Source organism: Diplotaxodon limnothrissa, linkage group LG15 (assembly GCF_057381915.1).
Source record: "Diplotaxodon limnothrissa isolate DT_005_m linkage group LG15, D_limnothrissa_male_GT1.1, whole genome shotgun sequence".
NCBI lineage: Eukaryota > Metazoa > Chordata > Actinopteri > Cichliformes > Cichlidae > Diplotaxodon > Diplotaxodon limnothrissa.
The window spans coordinates 22,666,937-22,690,681 of record NC_140610.1 but is presented as its reverse complement, the minus strand read 5'-3'; the positions used below and the strand labels follow the sequence as shown (position 1 = coordinate 22,690,681).

The following is a 23,745-nucleotide window of genomic DNA, read 5'->3' as shown; positions in this document are numbered from 1 at the left end:
AAAGCATACAAGAGTGAAAACAGATATAAGATTGCTTGAAAAATCATATAAATGAAACGTGTATGTTTTGGATACTTACTAAAACAATATATGAAAGTAATGAGAAAGTGGCCACTTTCATGAGTAAATCATATAAGCTTTATATGATCCATTATATGAAGTAGGCCACATCTTATGCAAGTCTTTTATAAGTTTTCACTATTTCTTTTCCATATGGGTTGTGACAGCAATGTAACTGATGACAAGAGTTTAACTTCACTGTGTGCTTTATTGCCATTTTGCCCTCATTATTATGTTTTACTATAAAAGTATCACATGAAATACTTAACTGCCTGTTCTGTTTAAATACATTTACATTTTTATGAGCACACTGGTAGGATGCTCAGCTATAAAAGGCACATTACTGTGAAATAGTTTTAAAAGGTCAGTGGCAGTGACAGTCCAATCACTTTAACCTGTGAAACATCCACACCTCGATTAGTTATGACCAGATTTTAGCAAAAAGAATTTCCTGTTTCATGTTCAGTTCATCAGACACGACCTATGCAGCTGTTTTTATGTCATCATGTATGTTTTTGGTTTTATCTACTGAAATTAGGGTAATTTTAGTAGTAAAAAGCTGCAAAGTTAACTGAACCTTGTCACCTTCACATTATAGTCAAATAATAATAATAATAACAATAATAATAATTAACACATGGTTGAAAAATTTTATTTCAACTTCCATTAATCATTGTAATGAATGCACTCTACCTGTACTTGAAACTGAGCTGATTTTGTGTCTACATCCAAAAAGAAAAATGAGCAGCGTGCTGTAAACTATTAAACAAATATATTTGATTTTGTAAAAATCTGAATAGAATGTTTAGATGTTTGTGTTGATTGATTTCATAGACCATTTATAATGCAGCAGTAAATAAAAGCAGAATGCAGAATACAAAGATCACGTCTGATGTATTGAACATGAAACAGGAAGTTTTCAGCTTAGAATGAAACCAGCTCCAGATGTGTCACAGGTTCATCTAGCTGTAGTGAATGGCACGTTGCCATAGATGGCGCCATAGTTTAGTTGTGAGGATTGTCGTCTTTAAAGCATCCTAAGAAATGTTTTTTTGTTTGTTTGTTTGTTTGTTTGTTTGTTTGTTTGTTTGTTTGTGCACAAAGTATTCTCAGTATTTACTTTAGTAGCAGCTCCTGAAAAGTTGAGTCCACAGCACATCTGTCTCACCCTCACCGGTTCATCTGGAACACCAGGAGCGGGCTGCTCTCCGCGGACATCATGAGGTCAGCTGACCGCAGCAGAGCAGAGCCAGGCAGCTGTTACACTAACGGGACCTGACATCTCCGAGAACACTGGAGATTTTTTTCAGACAGGCTCTATGTTGGCAAATCAACCGGATATTTAAAGATCACACCTCTTCACTCTGCGCCTAACAACTCTTCACAGTGTATTTAGTGACACAGAAACAGCAATAATACAAAGGTTTACTGTGAGGGAAGGTCCATGCCCTAAAGTGCATGTAGCCAATCAGATGTTACGGTCTGTTCACTAGCTAAATTATTTCATGATTCAAGCACAGGAACAATAAAATAATACATTAAACAGGACACTAGTTGAATATATTGATAAATAAAAAAAAAATAATGACAGAGTTATCATTTGTTTGTGTATTTATTTTATTTTAATGCTGATGAGGCTACATTTGTTTGTGATGAGCTCTGATATTTATCTAAAACATATAAATGCACCCGTAATTAATGTAACTGTTGTGTTTTAACAAATCATACCGAGGCGTAATTCAGGAACAGAGCTTCATGTGAACATTACTCATAGTTTGAAATTAAGTTACTATAGTTTCACAAAAATCAAAAACCACTTGCAGTAAAACATCTCGAAACAACATTAACAGGCGTGTTGTGTTTAAGATGGTGGGAAGTCTAAAGACAGTCCAGTGACAAACTCGTCAGTGTGTTAACCATTTGTGGTTCTGGTGTTTATCTGGTCATCATTACAGGCTCAACCCTCCAGAGCTCTGCTGCTGTTGTACCAACCGTCTCAACAAAACACTTCCCCTTCATTTCTCAGAAATAAATGACTTCATTGGTGCAATGAGGTGCCAAAAGGTCTCAGACCACTAATACATCTTATCTGTGTTTTTATCTAGCTGCTCCAAGTGGTGACTGCTGCAGTATCACTATGCTTCATTGTGGACGTAAAGACTTGAATTCCATCACAAACTAATTTGTGCTGCGAGAAACATGATCAAACACACTTTCTGCTTTTGCAGAATAAACTACATTTACAGAAGAGATGCGTTCATGCAAACATTTATTTCAGCTCTTAGTTTTCACACGTTTAACTTCCTCTATTCTCCTCTACTGGAGTCCTCCCTGTGACGTACTGAAATAACAAAAAACTTGCAAATTGCATCGAATAAACGTAGAATGTGGAAAAGCTTTTTCATATATTTGATGTTTAAACGTCACAGGCAAGTTAGAGATCTTCCGTACTGAGAACCAAATTCATCCAGCAAGTGTGTTGTTGATGTCACTATGAGGAAGTGAGCAGGAAGTCAGTGCTGTATTCATCTTTGTTACTGCCTCACTTGTGAACGTGAGAGCAAGAGTAGAGACTGAGAGAGACGGAGAAGCACGATGGCTGAGTTCAGATGGATTCAAATGTTTCTGTTCCTGATACTGACGCTTCAGTTTAAAGGTAAGAACACAGAGCACATTATAAATGAATAACCTGATGTTACATCATTCATCCTCTAACTGAGGCAGCCATGTTTTGTTTGCAACTTTCTGTTGAACCTTTGAAACCAGAGGTGAGCTAATTCTCACACTAACTATGAACATCACAGTCATATCCATGTTACAGTTTATTTTCCAAATGTATTTCTCTTTTCCACAGCAGCAGTGACTGGACAACATCGCCCCACATTCCTGGTCAGACTTGGTGATGAGGTCACTTTGCCTTGTCAAAATGTGACAGTTGGTCAGCCTGAGTGTAACAGAACTGACTGGATCTTCAGACGTTTGAATGTTGCTGACACAGTCAGGCTGATTCATCTTGGTTTGATTGAAGAAAAGCACAAAAATACATCAGACAGACTGAGTGTTACAGCAAACTGCTCTCTGGTCATAAAGAACATCACAGTTCATGATGCTGGTCACTACACCTGCAGACACTACACATCACAAGACCAACAACACTGTGGAAAATCCTGTTCTTCTTTGTCCGTCATCGACAGTGAGTATTTACATCATCCTTTCACATCAAAATGTCCTGTTAGAGAAACAAACTAAACTCTTACAGTAAGTATGACCACAGTGATGAAGTTAATTATCTTTATTGTTTGTTTTTCTCTCTCAACATGTCTCCATCTGTACGACTGAAGTGACTGAACATGAGAACAATGGTACAGTCATCTTGTCCTGCTCTGTGTTGGAGTATGATCCATGTACACACACAGTACAGTGGATCTATGAGGGTGAAAAGAAATCCTCAGACATGCAGATATCACCACCAGGCTGCACTGCCACTGTGACATTTACAACATCTCACCTTAATCAGAAGTTTTTTGAGTCATTAAAGTGTAATGTGACGAATAAGTACAGTAAGAAAGTGCAGCTGTTTCCTTTCAGCCGTCAGTCCTCAGGTGGGACAACAGGTGAGAATATTAACTTTAATAACACAATAACACAAAATAGAAATATCACACCTGTGTTTGTCATGACTGTTGTAAAGATAACAAAGTTTGTATTACGTGAACACACTCTTCTTTTTAAATTTGTGTATTTGTTCAGATGGGGATGAATCATCAGATGGAGGTAATGGCAAAATATTTCTTTCTGTCCATCTCTTTGTCTTATCATTCATTTTTTACCTTGCTCAGTAACTCTCAGTGTGTTTCAGTCTCTTGCTACAATTTGTTGCTTTCAGCTCATCATAACTGCACCAGTGACCACATTAACATTATCATTTGGTTTTACAGGTTCATCATTGCTGTATATTATTGTTCTTGCATGTTTAGTAGCACTCTTAATTATTGTAGCATTCGTCATATGGAAGAAAATGAAAGGTGCGAACATTTCCAGATTAAACATATCACCAACAACTGTTTAATAAAGTTTAGACTTCAGTGTGAAAATTAAATTTCTTTTCAGGGAAAAAAACACAAAGGGAAGACAATGCTGTTGGTTTAAACACTGAAGTAAGTAAAGATGGCAATGGCTTTACTGTAAAAAACATAGGCATAATAGATAATGTGAACATACAATTATGAACATAAAAACAAAGTAAATAAACAAACAAAGTAAAATAAACAAAGTAAAACATCACAAACAGCTGCCTATCAGTATGTTAAATCCTCCGTAATACAGCTAATTCTAATGTTTTACCAGTCCTGGGTGTAGTAGTAAACCCAGGACTGATATTTATGTACGTATGTAATGGAATAAAATATGTAATTCATATGTTACTTACCTGTGTTTGTGCAGGGATTAGGTTTAAACCCAGCTGAGATTCAGTCTGATCCAGGAAACAGTCAGGAGATGGTGAGATCAAACAGTATCAGGAGTTATAGTTACTCTCAGAGTAACTATGATCTTTGTTCGATATATGATGATAACGATTTAATATAATTATTTAAAGGTGTCATTCTGTTGTGTCCACTGTGTAGGATGATCTTGAGGATGGTGTTAACTATGCTTCCATCAACTACACTAAGAAGGCCAACAGTAAGGCCAGTGCTCAGGTAAGTGTTTATGAGAGTGACATTATTCACAGCATGATGAGGTTTTGTGTTGGGTAAAATTTGTTGTGTCATTTTTCCTTTTAGGTCCACGATGATGAAGGTACCACTGTGACATACAGCACAGTGAAAGCTCCCTCAGCTTCTCTTGAAGTCTCCACTGATCCCAGCAACCTGTATTCCACCATCACCAAATAAGATACTGTATTTAAAGATTACATGTTTTAATACTGTTATTTGGATCTTATATTTAGAGTTATATCGTCTACTTCAACATTACATGGGTATACTGAAGGGTTTATAAAATAAATCTAGTTTATTTTACTGTCTATTTTGTTTATTTGTTGTTTATGGTTTTGGAAAATAAATAAATTAATGAATAATTAAATACATTGGATTACACGTGTGCTCTTTCCTGTGCTTTACTGGAATTTAGAACTATTGCAGTGCTGCTAATTTACTTCCTTGTAATTAATAGAGAAACAAAAGCAGAAACTTGTGTAAAAAAAGCCAGTGATAGTTAAAAGACTGTGTAAACTGAGCTTTTTATAGCATTTTCATGAACATTACCAGACCTCAGTAGCACGTTTGTCTTTTGACTTTTTCTGCCAAAGTTGTGTATGTTGAAGTTTAATTTTTAAAAAAGAGGAAACTACCAGACATCTGCTGCTATTTCCACATACACACAGTTTGAGCTGCTACCAAGAAATGACACCTCCCTCAGTAACACCCACACTTATCACATGTCATTATTTCATAAGGCAGTGGGTCAGCTTTTTTATTAATACTATATTGAGTACTAAACTTTTCAAATATAAGAAATCTTAATAATTAAACAACCTAAAAAGTCAGTGAAGTCAGCTGCGCTGGGTAACTGTGGAGTTGTTTCTCTATTACTGCGTGCTTTTGTTTTGTTTTTTTAACCACAAAAACACTTCCTGGTTTAGTGACAGAAACACTAAACATCAGTAAGAGAGATCAGCCTGCTTCATTTTATAGACAAGAAAATGTGTACTTGATACTGGCAGAGAGAGCAGTATAGTGAAATAAGACAACACAACGTGTGTGTCATTGTGGCAGTTTCTGTTCCTGACTGTAGGAGGAACCGAATACTCGTCACCCACTTGATTAGGTGGTGTAAATGTCTAGTCAGTCAATCAAGTGGCAGCACAGTCAAACCGAACATCAGAACGGGCAAGAAAGGAAATTTAAGTGAACATAGCCGCTCTGCCACCTGAGCCACAGGTCACCGTGCTCAAATTGTCTCCAGATCTTAATCCAATAGAGCATCTTTAGGATGTGGTAAAGGGGAGATTTACATCATAGAAGTGCAGCTGACAAATCTGCAGCAACTGTGTGATGCAGTCATGTCAATATTGACCAAAATCTCTGAGTGTCCACGGGTCAAGACACTGATATCTGTATTATCCAGCTCACCCTGCTGAAATAGCAGAGCCCAGAGTTTACTTCATCATCAAAGTTGATGGCGCCCACTTGAGTTGGATTTTGATCAAGCAATGTACCAACATGGTGCCCAAGACTGCTGAAAACTACAGTGCCATCTGCATATGTGAGTAGGGATTCAGCTACAAGGGCTGCACCTTCCACCACATCATGCACCGGTTCACATGTGTCACCAACCACAACTGGACCGGAGGGAAGTCCATCTACTGTTAAACACATTACTATTTTAGTTTGGGAAAGTTGGAATTTACCACATAAAAAAATCTAAATAAAATCTGTTTTTCTTTTTGAGATTGAATTCCCTGTTATGTATTGATATAGAAACAGAAACTCTGATATTCTGAATAATTAAACAAATATCTGTACTTTGGTGGAGAGTTCTGGTTTACTTTAATGTCAAATACTTTTAGTCAATGTGACTGTTTTTGCTTAATGTGTAATGGTAACTTTTTACGTCCACTGCAGAGATCAGGGGCAACAAGTAGTAACACATAACATTTTTTTATAGGAGTAACTATTCAAAGGTTCCTGCAACTTTCCAAACGCAGCTATTTTAGTTTAGTTTTAAAACTCTGGAGGACATGTCATTGTGATGCAGCACAAAAGTATTACATTTATTCTTAAGAAAAACTACATATGCAAAGCTGAGCTTAAACAAAATACATTTCTGTACTGCTACTCTATATCTCACCACAGAGTGGCGGCAGAGAGTCTTCAGAGATCGTGGAAAGAAATCAAAATAAAACAAAGTTTCTTCAGCTGTATTTTATGGATAATATGCTTTCCAGTAAATGAGCAGGATAACTCCAGCATTATGCATGTGTCCTTCTCATTTTACTGCAATGATAAAAGTACTGACTGTACTGTGTTTGTTTTCTTGGATAACAAGATTTGCAGTTTGTGGATTTTTAAGCTTACAATTCAGATGATGAAACTGAAACAACTAAACAAAGTGATAAAATTAGCATGTTTCATATCTGATATGTAAAACGCAACGTACTGTATAAATATCTTATCTTGTGAACTGGACAATATCAGAAGAGAGTATTTGTCTTTATAAATCCTTCATGAATGGGTTTATTGTTAACCATAACAAGAAGTTTGCTTTGCTTTATGTAACTGAAAACTTGGTGCTTGAATCAGATGTGACGCCATCATTTTTACAGTTTGAGAAAGTTACACACACACGCACAGGGATTCAGTCACAGTAATTAGTGTGTGTGTTGAGCATGAAGACATTGTAGCTGTGGGGGTCATTAATGCAGTTAAGGACAAAAGGCTGTCAAATAAAGTGATTCTGCTTCACTGACGCGTCCCTACAGGAAACATTCCAGACATGAAAAGTTCTGTCTGTACCAAAAGACTAACAGAAGATAAAACGAAGTAAAAGAAATATAAGTAGTGGGCAGTGGCGGTTTTTGATATGGGCGACATGGGCATTTGCCCAGGGCGGCATCATGGCATTGCAAAAAAAAGTTCCTCTCACCTACGCTGCCCCGACATCATGCCAGTGCATTTTAGGAATTGTACAGGCACCGAACGGTTTTCTTTTGCCCATTTGTGGGGAGTAAGGGCGCCCTTCATTAACGAGGTGCGCCTGCTGCTTGCTGCACAGGGAGGAGAGGGGCGGGGTGGTGGGAGTTCTCTGGCTGTTTGGAGTAGTGCCTAATAACCAAATAAAAATAAATAAATAAAAACAAACAAACAGGGCTGTCAATGTTAACTCCGTCATCATGATTAACACAATAAAATTTTTTTAATGCAATTAATCCATCTGGAGCACAGAATGACTCAAAATTCCTGAAATGTCAACGCATTTTGGGCAGTTTGTCCAAAGTTTGTCCATTCTGAGCTCCAGATGGGTTGATTGCATTAAAAATTTGAATCAGGTTAATCGTAATGATGCCGTTAAGGCATTAACGTTGAAAGCCCTACAACAAACACAAAAACTGAAAACATTGTGATATAGATTTATAATTTGCACCGATGTGTTTTCTAAATTTTATCACACACATATAACCTAAAAGTGAGCGCGAGGGCCATCGGAGCGTCTGCTTGCTGCTGCTGCTCACACATCGCCTGTCAAAAGGGGAGGGGGCGTGCTGCTTCCAAATAACGATTCATAATATTGTAAATCCAAGTCCATTATGTATTAATTATTTTCCTGGGTTGTGTGAAATCCCAGAAAAAAAAACCTCTATACAACCCGAATCTGTGCATTAAGGTGTAGGTCTATTTATGCTGTGGGGTTGGGTGTTGATAGTGGAGTGCAAAATTACTAATGGAAGATGGAGAAGAAAAGGTCAAATTTGCCATCAGGTCCTCAGTTTAGAAAAAAAAGAGAAAAGAAGAAGAGGAGAAATGAGCAAAAGATACACGTAAGCAGATGTGTCTTTGGATAATGGCAGGTTATGTATTCTGAAACAAGATAACATTTATAGGGATTCGGAAAACTTCTGTTTACCTTTGTTAGCTACTTGGCTATGATAGTAAACAGTAGACAGACAGTACACACTGATGTGGCTTATTGAATCTTTTGGACTGTTTTCAGCACAATATTAATTAGCCATTAATTGGAAGAGCTGTATTGTTGATTTGTCTGCTATTCTCAGTGTGTGACGAATTATAATGACAGTTTGTTAACCACTTGCATACTCTCTCTCTCTCTCTCTCTGTCTTTCACTATATATTTATATGGTTAAATTCAATTCAGTATGGTTCTGACAACAGTTTTCACAATAAAATATGTTAATGTAATCCTTAATATGTTTGATGTGTGTGAGTGTGTGTCCGGGGGGTGGGGGGAGTGTTCGCCTAGGACACCAAACAGGCTCGGACCGCCCCTGAGTATGGGTTAACTCATGAACCTCATAGACAAGTAGCTCGTTCTCTAAAACCTCTGAACACAATCTTATTTTTAAAAACACAGATTGCAAGCTATAGTCATTAACTTTGCCTTATTTTTGATGAAATATAATTGCAAAATTATTCTTTACTCCATTACTTTTAAATGTTAAATTCCCTAGCTTGACATATGGCAATGATTCCTATCCCCAAACCCACTGGCATCCCTGAATGAGAGTAATTACATCATCAAGCATATAAATGGACACATTTAGCTTTCTTTTTTTCTTACCCTTGTCAAGAATATGACCCAATTCAAGTATCCAATCACAACCCAGTGAAAATCTCCTGAGCCAATAGGATGCCTGGTGACACCCACCTGCATGCATAATAATAAGAAGCTATAAAATAACATAAGGGGGGTGAACCTGCATAAGCTGCAGCTTGCTCAGTGTGCTTTGGAGATAACTTTGCCTCTCTGCAAACCTTCACCATGGTCGACGCCTTCTGTGCCACTTGGAAACTGATTGAAAGTGAGAATTTCGATGAGTATATGAAAGGACTTGGTAAGTAACAAACTTTCTTTTTTCTTTCTTTTTAAATACACAAATGCAATATTCTTTTGCACAAAAACGTTGTGATTAAAAATAGATGAAGGAGACTTGTAACCCAGGTATATTATCACCCCTGTCCTTTACTTAGGTGTTGGCTTTGCCACCAGGCAGGTTGGTAATGTGACCAAGCCGACTGTAATCATCAGCCAGGAGGGAGACAAGGTGGTGATCCGCACCCAGAGCACCTTCAAGAACACAGAGATCTCCTTCAAGCTGGGAGAGGAGTTTGATGAAACCACTGCTGATGACAGGAACTGCAAAGTGAGTTGACAATGAATGAATAAAAGAAAGATTTACAGCTTTTTGATTGTGGTCTGATTATCATTAAAAAAAATAAAATGTATTTCAAAGTACAAGAAAGCAAAATCCAAATTGTATGTTCACTGTGGTGATTAAATGCAAATTCAATCATTTTACACTCGTGTCAGTGGTTGGGTTCAACTTTTACCTGGACTTTAAATTAAATATTTCTTCAAATCATTTATAAATTGCATTATTTCTCCACTTCTCATGCAAAATGCATTCCCTTCTTTTCGTCTTTTCAGTCCACAGTGACTCTGGAGGGAGACAAGCTGGTCCACGTCCAGAAGTGGGACGGCAAAGAGACCAAGTTTGTCAGAGAAATCAAGGACGACAAGATGGTCATGGTAAGACAACCTTAATCTATATATATATATGAACATTTGCTGTATATAGACTTTCTATACATTTTGGGAGCACTTTTGGAGACAGACAAACAACATGGTTTTTTTATAATGCAATTCCTTGAATTAAATGATTGTCAGTTGCTTTCTGAGCCTAATAAGCTTTGTAACAACATAAAATTGATTTTGATGATTTTATGCAGTAGATGAGGTCCAGTAGATCAGTCCAACCAAGACTGATTTACAATTGGTCTGGAATTTTCCTATAACAATTATATGATGATTTGCTGATTTAGCAAATGAGGATTCTTTTATATATATTTAATTAAGTAAACTTGAGAATCATACTTTCTGTCCTCTCTCCTGTGCAGAATCTGACCTTCGAAGACATCCACGCAGTGCGCACCTATGAGAAGGCATGAGTGCTCTGAGTGACAGCCTCCCAAAACTGTCCAAGAAGTGATGGGTTTATAAATATTGTTGACTGTATGCTTCTCTTTGCACTTCATCCTCCTCCATATGTAAAAGCAAGCTGCAAGCTGCACAAATTTTGTAAGTTTTTTTATATGAATACATTTCTGTCATGATGGATGGATCATCTTTGCAACCCTGTGCGGAAATACAAATTAAAAAAGGGAAAAAAAAGAATTTATTATTTGCCTCTTGCTTGATGTAGTGATATGGTGTTAAACTGAACAGCTGAACAGAATCTAAGAGACAGGCGAAGGGAAAGCATAACGTACACAAGATAATTGACTATCAAATTAAAACAGGAAGTGACTAACAAAGAAACCACGACTAAGACATACAAACTCGACAAAACAAACAGGGAGACCAAACATCCCCCGAGACCAGACACGACTGGAGAGGCAGAAAGGGAACTAACATGCTCAAACAAGAAACAAAGAACTAGAAATATAGATAACCAAACCTCAGAGGCACTAGAAATACAAAACTCTAGACAAATAATATGAAGCTTGAACAAACTTATTCCTTAAATTAAAAACCATGAATCATTAGTCCACAGCAAAAACTCAAAACACTGGATCGAAGACCCAGGACCATGATAACCTTAATCTCTCAGACAACTTTGCTCCATGCTTTAGATGTGATCACATATTTGATTCACTTAGCTCTCGTGGTTTTAATTACCAAGTACTTTTAGGTATTGAAGAGCAGTCAGTCTTTCCAGCAATTGTTCTTCTCCTCCTGCTATGAATCAGCAAATCAAGGTAATCAGTGTTCACTGAAATACTTTAAAATAAAGAAATAGTCTCTGTTTAATCTGTTCACAGGAACATCTCTATGCAGAGCAAAGAGAGAGAGAGAGAGAGAGAGAGAGAGAGAGAGCTAATTCTAGTGGTAAAAGCATTTCTATGAAAGAAATCAGTATTTCTATCATAATGTATTAGATCGGTTTACGACTGTGATTAAACCCCACCTGGTGCATCAGGAAATAACGTCTGAAAGCAAACTGTACCTTCAGCAGGAAACGCAGCCACAGTTAGAGATTATTCATAGATACATCCCTGATGGGACTTGATAGAGACAAAAAAAAGTATGCAAAACAGATATCACTTAGGGGAAATGTGAAGAAGTGCTGTGTGGTTACTTTGGAATAACTGACCTTTAAATCCAAAAAAGCCATATCATGTAACTCACAATGCTGGGAGTAAATCATACAAGTATAACTAGATTTTATTTATTTATATTAATTATGTGAGGTTAATGTTTATTCAATTACACTGATTCAGTGAATTGTTTGAATGATTTAAAGTAGCTACAGGTCAGAAAAAAAGAAAAAGCTTGATAGTACAGATTATACTTTATAGATGAAAGGCATCACTGCAAACATGCAGAGACAAGTGGGGTTTTAATTATTCTAAAAAAATAGCTGTTTGATGACCTTTCATATTATATGTTTGTACGTGGCTCTAACATCAAATAGGACTTGAATCTAACTCAGACCAATTTGTCTTGCCCATTTTTTCTGCGTCTGTTGTTGACTGAGTAGAATACTGGTGTCTGCATACAATGTGCAGATGGGCCCTAAAAATTGGTAGTCATGTGTATGCTTTAGACAGCCCTTCGTGGTGGGGACAGTGGGTCCTGGCTTTGGGTAAGGTGATGTTCCAAAGTGTTGTCATTGTGGACCCCAAACCTACTTTTCCCCACCCTGTAGTTGAGTGTGGGGGATAAGGGTCCTTACTGGGCCAGTTGTTGGCTTTTTTCTTCTACAGATAGTCCTCTACCTCCTAGTCTTATTTATTCTAGTACTGGTGCAGCAGTTTGCGATTCAATGCACTTTTTATTTGTACACGTGCTCAATCCTTCTATTATATTTCTATTATATACTCTCTCCTATTTTATACCCCCCCCCCCCCCCCCCACACAAACACACCCTCTCTATTTAATCTTTCATTTTCTTCTCTGCTGCCTATAAGCTTTGACATTCTTATATTACACATGTAGTTTATTAATAGACAGCATAATGGAAATCAATAAATGAACAAATAGTAGAAAAAGGAAGTCGATAGTGATTAATACTAGAAGAATCTAACTCGTTAAATAAGGCCAAAGCAGCAAAATCACATCATAAAATAAGAAAATTGCATTGGAAAATCTAATTAGATGCACTGTTCTCTAGATTCAGGCTATACGAACCATAAAAAAAGAATTAGTCTACATCCTGCAGGGGTTAGACAGGCTATTATAGATATTACTTTAGCTATTGTTGCAAGGTCAGTTTTATGAGTTTTTGTATAATTAGCCCAAATATTTAATATTTTATACGCTCTTCATCTTTTTAGAAAATGCAGGGGCGGATCTAGAAGGGTGGCAAGTGCCACCCTAAAATGATCCCTTGCCACCCCAAGTGCCACCCCAGTTTTGCATATGACAGTGTTGTTTATTAAAATAAGATAGCATTAACAGTATGAGCGTAGTTACAGTCAACAGTGAATATAAATGCTAAAACTGAATATATTGCATAGTATCCCCCCACCACCACCACCATTAACAAATGGTTCAGCCCATAGCAGCACCGGATTTTTTCTTGTTTTCAGTAGCAAGCGATGCTTATGATTGTGCCAGAGCACATTTTGAACAACACCATGGGAATTTTGGATTTTACACACGTGGGTGGATGTTACACTCTGGAAATGGAATGAAGGTGAGTTTTCTGAACCCTCTGTGGTCCACCAACACGCTGCACCTCTAAATCACATGACTATTTTAAGCTGACATAGCAACAAAATGTACCATGTCGACCAATTAAAAAAAAGTCAACACGTGGGATTTGGTTGTTTAGGAAGAGGGAAAAGTTTTAGGAGTGACGGTAACGGCAGCAAGACAGAGCAAGCGAGTGAGAGAGAGAGAGAGAGAGAGTTTTTAGATGTGGGAGATTTGTGACATTTAGTGTGGAGTGTATACTTAGTGTGTTGTGTTGTCTTGTGTAGTTGTTCTGTTGTGTAGTCGTTGTTTTGTTTTGTGTGTCACTGAGGGCACTAATGAATGTCACAAAGGCACATTTGCAATGTAAACACTGTCACTAAGTAGAAAACCAGCGGAGTGATACACCTCCTGCTGTCAGGCCTGTAGGTTTATCCCTGTGCTGTTCTCCTCTGTCTTTTGGTGAACAAACTTTTTTTTTTACTGGCACACATCATTTGTGGGGCATCTTATTGCAACACCTGATTGTTCTCTCACTTTAGTTTTAGTAATGTTTTTAAATGGTTGTACAAAATGGGAAAAAACGGCAGGTGTATTGGCTGCATTTTTAGATAAATAGTTGTATATGTTTACAAAATGTACAATTTATATTTGCATTTCAAGTTATAAAAATTGACTCAACATGTCTGTGTTTTTTTTACAGTAAAAAAAATACTACTAGGATTTTAAGTTCTCTGTGTGATTTCAGATCAGTAATACTAATGCAGTATGTCAGTGAAAAAACAAAACAACTAAATTCAGTTGAGCTGAAAAGAATGATACCAAACAAGGCAAGGGGGAAAAATAAAATGAAACAATTTGAGGGTGAAATACAAACGTAAACTCAAAAGGAGTCAAAAGTGGCCGGTTGTATTTCAGACCTCAGAGGGTTAATCCAACAAATCATGAAAAATTAGGTTTCAATTTTTGTTCAAGACAGTGCAGATTTCTGACATTTTGTGTAATTTAAGCATGTAACAATGATTTTTTTCTAACAAAAAGCAGTGGGAAACTTAATTTAGACTTGTGTTTGTAAATGAACCGTCCCATGTTGTGTAGCTTTCTGGATTTTATATTTATTGGGCTACATATTTAATATACAGGCTATACAGTACATAAGATCAAAACTCACATGTTTTGTGTAACTAAAGTGTATAATTATGTGAGCTACAGACAATAATTAAGTTATAGACTATATTTATATGAAAAACGTGTATACTTACTGCATTTGAATTATTTTAACCACATGTAACCACCTGCATAGGTGTTTGAAAAAAAAAAAGGCTTTGATTTTGCCACCCCATTTGATGTCTTTGCCACCCTCATGCCACCCTAAGAAAATTTCTCTAGATTCGCCCCTGAGTAAATGTACTTACATAACTATACAAGCACAAATCCTCCAGGAACTTGACTTTCATTTTCATAAGTTCCTTCCCCTGCGTCTTAAAACACGGAAGTCACGTGACCATTCAGTCGCTTTGCTTCCTGTTTACTTCGGGATATGGGGCAGTAACATCTGACAGCTAGCTTGTGTATATAAGCTATGTGTTTCCCGGTGCCGTCGGTTTTAACGCTCTGAAGATGTTGCGTTTGTGTTTTCTGCTGCTGTGTTACAGCGCGGCTCCGCTTACTGCGGCACCGACTGGAAGACGTTACCTGGCGAGCACAGGTGAGCGAGAGCCCCGAAAACCTCCACCGTTAGCGACTTTGCACTATTTATATCTTGTGTTACTCTCCAGGGACTCAAAAACTTATAGTCCTCTGAACTGTGCAACGCACAGCTTTTTTCTCTCTGATAGAATTCATGCAACAAAATAGAAAACATGAAATATAAAGGTGGGAATTTTCTTATCTTTCATTTAGACATAAGACATGGTGGGTTTGAATTTAGGGTGAATATTTGCAGTTAAAGTTATATATTATATATATTTGGTGAAAACTTTACAATTGAAGACTGCTATTAAGTTAATATACAGTATATATAAGCCTTGTAACTATGACCTCAGATACATTGAGCTCACAAATCAAAATAAAATAGTCACTGACGCTGACAGGGAAAGAAATGCTAGTCTGTAATTCTAGTATTGGATGGGCTTATTATTCTTCTCAATTAAATCAAGTGGTTTAAATTATTTTTTGCATTTACATTTTCATAAAAAAATAAAATAAAATAACTTTAAAAATCAAACAGATTTTTAATTTGGTTCCATTCTAATTTCTGTTTTTGTCATTCACAATCACTCCATCTGTCCAGGGAGGTTTTGGCACATCACAGACCTCCACCTGGACCCCTCCTACCACCTGACCCCAGACCCCAAGAAGGTTTGTTATTCCTCCAAAGGAGTTCCTGCCACCAATCCCGGCCTGTATGGAGACTTCCTGTGCGACTCACCTTTCCGCCTCATTGAGTCCGCCTTCACTAACATGGCATCGCTCACACAGCCAGAGGACTTCATCATTTGGACTGGGTTGGTACTCTGATGAGGGAGAGAGAGTCTTTATTTTAGCTTTAAAAGGCTTTGCTGTGTTGCCTTCATGCAAATTGTGGGTTAACACAGATTCTTTTTTTTCAGACTTGTGATTTACAGATTATAGAAACCATAGAAGTGTTTTTGGATTGGTTTCACATCCCCATCCTACAGTGCAGCAACAGTCATGTACTTCTGTGTGAAAGTATGTGATCTGTACTTTTTGGGCTAAAAGATTGAGGATGTTTGTTAGAAGAATTTTTTTACTGTTATATTAGTAATAGTAAAAAAAGAGACGTTCGAGGTAGATCACAATTTTATATGGCCCATATTTTCTTTCTCAGATGTTGTAACAGCTCGTGTATATAGTGCCATTACCAATTCGAGATTTCAGTTCATCCCATATCTTGATTCATTTTCAAATAGTTGCAAAACTAAAGACATTTTTAGCTTTAGCTGTTCTTGACACATAAAATTAAGACTGATTATAACATTTTACTACTTAACATTACCGTAAGTTTAGTTCAGAGTATCTAAGAGTATGAAGACAACAGTACTCTCTTTATGGAAACTCAGACTCAGGGAAAAATATATTTGATCATATTTATATAGAAATCTTTCTATAATTGTAAAATGTGAATTTTAGAGCGTTACTGCAGTCTGTTTATTCATCAAAATCACCCAGTGTATCAACCTTGATATATTCAGTTTGCAGCGTGCTCGCAGATACTGAGTTTCATGTAATTATACATTTAAAACACTCCGCTTGTGAACAATCTCTTTTAAAGCCACAGCTTTGGAAACCCCAACAAAAAGTGGTGGTGGTGTCATGTTAGAACTACATGTTCTTAACAGTAAGTTAGTCTTCACCTCTTATATAGTTAGGAGCTCGAGGCTACAGGAACCATTTCCAGTTTAACCACTAGTTCCAGTCAACACAGTCGATTATCAGTCCTGTTCCTCAAACCTGAGATGTTTTTATGACACATTGCAAAACAGTGACAAATTTGTGACAGTAAACCCTTTTGCACAACCATCAGAATTAATAGAGATTTTAATGTTTAAGTTTATTTTTTTAATCTTCTTTGACTTGTCACCAGTACCTAGTAGTGGTTTGGAGAGTTAAAGAGGTGACATCATTATGTTTGTGATTAGTTCAGAATTTCCATTGTCAAAAGTTTTTCTGTAAGAAATACACCAACCATAGATGCCTTCATGCGACTCAACAGGAAAAGTATCACTTCCTGAGATGTTATCTGGCTCACATCTCATTAGAAAAACCCACAATTTGTTTTCCTTTTGTGGGTTTTTTTGTGAGCACCACATGGGCCTCATCCATCACGTGATCAGAATAGAGTGCTGTGAAAAGTGTTTGCCCTCTTCCTGATTTTATTTTTGGCGCATTTGTCACATTAGACACAAATAACCTGAGTAAACACAAAATGCAGTTTTTTAAATGATGATTTCATTAATTAAGGGAAACAAAGATGACCTAATAACTGGTTATGCCTTTACTGCAAGAACTGCAGTCAGATGTTTGTCATAAGTGGCAATAAGCCTTTCACATCACAGAGGAGGAATTTTGGCCCTCCCCGCTTTGCAGAATTGTTTTAATTCAGGTATATTGGAGCAAAAAAAAAAAAAAAAAAAAAAAAAAAAAGGTATATTGGAGCGTTTCCGGGTGTGAAAACAGAAACATGGCAATTACTTTTTAATAGATGTTTAATGAAGTTTGATTGTCACTTGAGCTAAAATGCTGAATCTTACAATTTTATTTTCTCATGAATAAATAAATAAGTGCAATTATTTCAGAGTGCCTACTGAAATAGTACTGAATAAAATCATGCAATCCCAGTCAAGCACTGAAGCTCCAGGTCTGAGAGATGAGCAGAAGTTATCTACTCACTGTGAAAAGTAGCATTAAAGGGAGCTCTGCATGCTTTATAAGAGGTTAAAATAATTAGAGTGAACCAATGTTCACTACACTGCGATAGTGACACAGGATAAGTAAGCGTAGTTGTAAGCGTCAGTGTCAGCAGAATTGCACTCATGCACCTTTTTAATAATCTGCAGCTAATCAGCTAAGCCAGGAATTCATAGGCTTATTAAACGTGCTTAAGAGAACGGCTTGGCACTTAAAACTTAAAAAGACTCCCTGGGGTGGAGGATTAAGTTACTGTGCAAGCAGATTTGTGCTTTATGCTGTTGTTATTGGGCTTTGCAGCACAAGTTTGCCATTTCACTTAATGGGGAATCCATTGTACAGAGGAATTTACAACATGTTTGCAATATTGGACAAGCCAAGCATGCTTGGAACATATTCCAATGTTATGTAGAGGGAATTTAGTCCTGTTAGGAAGTTGGTGGGTTTTCCAGATTTCTGCTGAAGAAATGATGACTGAGCTGCTCCCAGTGACTTTAACTCACTGCAGTTACTGTTCTCACATTTTAATCTTCATTACTGAAGCATTTTATTGTAATAAGCCAAAACAACACAAGCCATGTTGTTTTTTAATAACAGACAAATACTGAATTGTTTTCTCCACCTTAATTTTTCCTTTTTGAGGAGTTCTAATATCATAGTTTTGTCACTGCTGTCAGGAAAACTGTACGATTAGAAATAGATAACGTCAGTAGACAGTAGATTAAGACTAAATCAGTAGGAAATCAATGACCTGATCTCATTTTAAATATTCTGCTATCATGACTGATCATTCAGTTGCTCTGTATTTTTTTTAAGTAGCATTTTAAAAAAAGTTAAAAAGCAAAGGTTGATCACCATTCATTCAGATAATTTAAGCAACCAAATGTTGGGATCACCATGTGTCTAGATGTCTTATTTTACTTTGTCTGCATTTCACTGCAAATAAAGTGAAATAACTGGATTTTATTTTCCCCTTTCAGTGACAGCCCACCTCACGTCCCTCCAGATGAGCTCTCTACAGACATAGTCATCCAGGTCATCAGTAACATGACCCAGACCATCAGACAGCACTTCCCCAACCTGACAGTCTACCCTGCAGTTGGAAATCATGACTACTGGCCTCAGGTGACTTTATACAAGTAGACAGCAAGCAGTATCTCAAGCTTTACACGGAGAGCAGTGATGATTTTTGCTCCACTAATGTTCGTCTGATGCATCAGGTTCTGGGGATAAAATGAAAGTGTAACTTAAAAATGAGTTGCTGTATGAAGCATTTTAGTTTATGCTCCCATTTTTTTTGCAGAAGTAAATGAGGGAAGTTTTCTTATACAGACTATGAGCATGCTTTAACTCATTTATGTGGTTGGGTAACATCCATCAGTATTTTCAGTTTTCAAGGGTTTATTTTACAATAAGGCTCCATTTAATTTAACAGAAACACTGTGGTACAAGAATTACATGCATATAGCCCCAGTAATAACAGTGGGTGATACCAGCTGACGTATATGTGAGATGTCAGGTTGCATTTCACATTTTTAATAACCTACTTTTGGAATAACAATGTATCATTGCTCATCATTGTTCTTAGGACCAGATGCCAACCTCCACTAATGCCATCTACAAAGCTGCTGCCCAGTTCTGGAAACTCTGGCTGCATGATGACGCTCTGCTAACACTCTCACAAGGTACATCAGTCACCACATGTCAGACCAACAAATTCAAAACTTTTCTCTGCATTTTAAAGCTTCAACTCTTACTGCTGTACATTTAATGTAGCCTGACTTCTAAATGGGTAGGTACAGGGTATATATCAGCCCAAACTTCTGAGAACTGTAAAGTTCCCACATGAAGAAATGAGGAAGTTAGAAAACCACTGACCTTTGGCATGTGCTGATGAATACCCTTTGATCCAGCAAGTGTTGCAATTCAGGAAGTTAATGTAAAGTGCAACACGGTGTATGTAAAGGTTTGATGATGAATCAGTCAAGCTTTTTTGGGTAATTGCTCAGAAAATGTGAATGTAGTGGACTTCTCTCAAGCAAACCTTTGTTTGATTTGTGAAACAATCTGTGCAGTGAGCATGTGCAGTTGATTCTGTAAAACTGGAATAAAGCCATGCATAAAGCATGTTTTTCAAAAGCTCAGTGTGTGGCATGACGTTAGGTGTAGCCTTCATTTTGTTCCTTGTTCTGTTTTTGCAGGTGGTTTCTATTCACAGCTTGCTAAGCCTGGTTTGCGGGTTGTTAGTCTCAATACGATCCTTTACTATAGTCCCAATAATGTCACACAGAACATGACAGACCCTGCGGGGCAGTTTGAGTGGCTGGAAAAAACTTTGGAGAAAGCTGCTGAGAATCGCGAAAAGGTTTACAAGTTTCTACTGCAAACATTTTTTTGTCATATTAATCACCATAGTGATCATCATATTGATCTATATGAAAGATGCCGGATGGTTAAATATATCTGTGGTTAAATATGCCTTACTTTTCTCTGTAGGTGTACATCATAGGCCATGTGCCAGTCGGGTTCCTGCCCTTTGCCAGAAACATCACAGCTATAAGAGAGAACTATAACGAGAGGCTGGTCACCATCTTTAGGAAGCACAGTCATGTGATTGCAGGACATTTCTACGGACACACTCACAGAGACAGCATCATGGTGCTGCTGGACAAACAAGGTGTGAGAAAATATCAATCAGTTTCTTTAATAATGGAGTTTAATATGTTTCTTCCAAGTGCGGTATCACCTTTTTGTTTTTAAGCACTTGTCATTTTTAAAAATGTATCGCAAACCAGTTGTGAGCAAGCAAACTTCCTCTCTAGATAAAACGTGAAAAGACAGACAATCTGCTAACTTCCTTAATTAAGGAAAGGAATCACCGAAATGTTCTTATTTTGTTTTTCTCTTTTCTCTTTTTCTGTAGGTCAACCTGTGAATTCTCTATTTGTGTCACCGGCTGTTACACCGATCAAAAATCTTGCGGAGCTCTACTCCAATAACCCATCTTTCCGCATGTACTTGTACAACAACAAGGATTACACTATGCTGGTAAGGAGCTCTGGTCCTACTATCTGCTCATAACTCAATATCTTATTATTGTTCAGATTAAGCAAATGCCTTGGTTTTTAAAATGGTTTAAATATAAAACGAGCAAAGACGTATGCAAACATCTTTATGTGATAAAAGATTGTTGTGCACATTATTACAAAATCATGGCAGTTAGTCACCCATGAAAGTGTGGTTTAGTGATGTTTAGTAATGATGGATGTGGTAAAACTTATAGAAGGGTTGGGCCACCATCAGTTTAACTGCCAGAAATGCTGCTGATATATATTCAATAAATATACATTATTTGCAGACCAACCAAGGTTCATCTTGGACCTTAGATTTTTTTTATTGGCGTTCTAGTCATTAAATAAATGTGCAAAGACGTTTGGAGGTTTTAAAACAAAGAACAGGAAAAGGCCGTCAGCAGTCAGAAAAAACAAAGTATTCTGTCACTGCATATTGTAGCAATAACATTTCCCATTCATATAATTAAAAAAAGTCATAGTGTAAACCACAGGTGTCGAACTCCAGGCCTCGAGGGCCGGTGTCCTGCATGTTTTAGATGTGTCCTTGATCCAACACAGCTGATTTAAATGGCTAAATTATCACCTCAACATGTCTTGAAGTTCTCCAGAAGCCTGTTAATGAACTAATAATTTGATTCAGGTGTGTTGAAACATGGTGATATCTAAAACCTGCGGGACACCGGCCCTCGAGGCCTGGAGTTCGACACCCCTGGTGTAAACCATTAAAGGCAAAAAACAAAAATGTCCATCTGATATTCTGGAAACCATCAACTGAACACCTAAAGGCAGCGGTAACAATCGTAAAATCATTTGTTACATGAGCAATACATCTCTTAAACTAACAGATTGGCTGTGACAGGTTGGACAGATCAGTGGTACAGTTGGGAAAAGGACTTGCTATTTTGGGGACCAGTGAAATCCCGGGGAGTTTCACAATTAAAGCATAAAAACTTAAAAGGAAAGAGTGTAGGAATGCAAAAGAAAGCTGAAAACTGTTCAAGCTGGAAAGCAGATGACAAATTTAGGTCAAACTACAAAAGTCCCGCGCTCCAACACCTACTCTAACTTTTATCTCATTGCTCAAAAACAGAAGCCGAAGTCCTTCTTAATGATTTATCACGGTGTCAATCAGCACACAAAAAACTGTTTGTGGCATTCAAAAAGACTCAAAGACTTTTTTCTTTCTTCTCTTTCGCTCCCTTTTTTGGTGCCTTTCTCTTTCTCTCTGAAGGATATCTGGCAGTACTATTTGAATCTGACGGAAGCCAATGAGAAACAAAGATCAGACTGGACGCTTGAATATATCATGACTGAGGCTTTTGGACTGACTGACCTGCAGCCGCAAAGTTTACTCCAGCTGGGCCTGAGTTTTATGCTGCCGCAGACAAAAAGCTTTGATAAGTATTTTAACCACTTCATGGTCAGCTACAACGACAGCATCATCTGTGATGGAATATGTAAGGTCAGCCAGGTGTGTTCTGTGCTCTTTCTGGACCAGCTGTCCTACTCCAGATGTGTAACGGGAGATGAACGGACATCCACATGAAGGGTCTTTGAGTGATTTTTCTCAGGAGCCAATAAGACTTCAGTGTTTTTATGATTTCAGACATATTATATTTAAAAAAAAAAAAAAGGGGGAAATTCAGTGCACTGATTAAAGTCATAGTATAGCATATTTTAAATGATTTATCAATATTGAATTTTGATAATAATATTCTGAAGTATTACATTTTGCAAACTAGATGAATGAAGTCAGAAAAAGGGAAGCACCATATAATGCCTATGCTGCTTAACATATATTTATATATTTCCCTAAAGAAATGCAGGGATAACTTTTTTTTAGGGATATTTTTTTCACCTATTTAATTGTATAAATCTGCAAACATATGCAGATGGGGTCAGGACCAAAAGGTGATAGTAGATAAATGACTGACAATACAGAAAATACAGTCATTCATACATAATGATGATACTGAATTGCTGGTGTCTCATGTCTGTAGTCTCTAAGAACAAAAAAACCCTCAAACTCGTCTGTGTGTTTATTCTGAGAGGGTGGAGGACGTTAATTGTAGCTCCTAGCTCCATCATGCAAGTTTATTCCATGTAGTCCTTGCACTAATCGATTACAGCCAAACTTTGGATTAAATGCTGCCAAATGTCACCCATCACTTGAGTTTATTGTGTTGATTAATCATGCATACTTTAAATATTTCAGAGGAAAATTTAAATGAAATCCTTTAGATCTAAAGAAGGACAGCTCTGCTGTAAATGAGGAAAAAGATTCAGCTGTAGTCTTATGGAGATGTAAATCCAGCTTTTGTTGGCTTACGTTTATATTCTTCTATTAGCTACAACTGATTAGTCAAATCTGGTTTTGATGTATATGTTAGTGTACCAGGTCACCAAAAAAAACTTTAATTGCATAAACTATACAAATTGCTCCATACAGGAACATTAAAGACATTCAGTTTAGTCACAACTTTCATTAATAAAATCACAAGATTAACATAAGATTTAAAAGTTTGAAAATTATGTTTTTTTTTGGGGTTTTTTAAATTTATTTTGTTAAACTTTTTGATTGTCTGACAAATTCTGACTATACAAGACTAAACCTGTCACATTATCCATTCCTTAATGTTGCATAAACCAGGAGTTTATTCTTCTATTGAAACGCATGCTTTAAATTTAATACCCTTAAAAGAACACCGAATTATAAAACATGTACAGTAAAAATGTACTGTAAGAG

At 37.0% G+C, this 23,745-nt stretch overlaps 3 protein-coding genes across 3 annotated transcripts; all 3 read left to right on the top strand.

Moving 5' to 3' along the window:
* The first annotated feature begins 2,655 nt into the window (after positions 1–2,655).
* On the top strand, positions 2,656–4,955 carry LOC146617519 (uncharacterized). The gene is made up of 9 exons (XM_085372185.1): positions 2,656–2,716; positions 2,915–3,253; positions 3,402–3,674; positions 3,811–3,834; positions 3,999–4,085; positions 4,171–4,217; positions 4,504–4,560; positions 4,686–4,760; positions 4,845–4,955. Exons 1-9 carry the CDS (start codon positions 2,656–2,658, stop codon positions 4,953–4,955), a joined length of 1,074 nt encoding a protein of 357 aa, XP_085228311.1.
* A 4,603-nt stretch (positions 4,956–9,558) lies between these two features.
* Positions 9,559–10,745, top strand: LOC146617518 (fatty acid-binding protein, brain). The gene is made up of 4 exons (XM_085372200.1): positions 9,559–9,631; positions 9,768–9,940; positions 10,225–10,326; positions 10,695–10,745. Exons 1-4 carry the CDS (start codon positions 9,559–9,561, stop codon positions 10,743–10,745), a joined length of 399 nt encoding a protein of 132 aa, XP_085228326.1.
* Positions 10,746–15,031: 4,286 nt separating this feature from the next.
* Positions 15,032–23,280, top strand: smpdl3a (sphingomyelin phosphodiesterase acid like 3A). The gene is made up of 8 exons (XM_085372176.1): positions 15,032–15,202; positions 15,788–16,001; positions 18,906–19,050; positions 19,514–19,610; positions 20,127–20,290; positions 20,422–20,602; positions 20,849–20,973; positions 22,231–23,280. Exons 1-8 carry the CDS (start codon positions 15,115–15,117, stop codon positions 22,543–22,545), a joined length of 1,329 nt encoding a protein of 442 aa, XP_085228302.1. The 5' UTR covers positions 15,032–15,114; the 3' UTR covers positions 22,546–23,280.
* The last annotated feature ends 465 nt before the right edge of the window (positions 23,281–23,745 follow it).

Bases quoted from the DNA above. Each gene is read 5' to 3' on its own strand.
- LOC146617519 (XM_085372185.1), top strand. From the start codon at position 2,656: ATGGCTGAGTTCAGATGGATTCAAATGTTTCTGTTCCTGATACTGACG. The intron at 4,086-4,170 runs GTGCGAACATTT...ATTTCTTTTCAG, and splicing joins CATATGGAAGAAAATGAAAG to GGAAAAAAACACAAAGGGAA. The intron at 4,561-4,685 runs GTGAGATCAAAC...TCCACTGTGTAG, and splicing joins CAGGAAACAGTCAGGAGATG to GATGATCTTGAGGATGGTGT.
- LOC146617518 (XM_085372200.1), top strand. From the start codon at position 9,559: ATGGTCGACGCCTTCTGTGCCACTTGGAAACTGATTGAAAGTGAGAAT. The intron at 9,632-9,767 runs GTAAGTAACAAA...TCCTTTACTTAG, and splicing joins TGAGTATATGAAAGGACTTG to GTGTTGGCTTTGCCACCAGG. The intron at 9,941-10,224 runs GTGAGTTGACAA...TCGTCTTTTCAG, and splicing joins CTGATGACAGGAACTGCAAA to TCCACAGTGACTCTGGAGGG.
- smpdl3a (XM_085372176.1), top strand. From the start codon at position 15,115: ATGTTGCGTTTGTGTTTTCTGCTGCTGTGTTACAGCGCGGCTCCGCTT. The intron at 15,203-15,787 runs GTGAGCGAGAGC...CCATCTGTCCAG, and splicing joins ACGTTACCTGGCGAGCACAG to GGAGGTTTTGGCACATCACA. The intron at 20,291-20,421 runs GTTTACAAGTTT...TTTTCTCTGTAG, and splicing joins CTGCTGAGAATCGCGAAAAG to GTGTACATCATAGGCCATGT.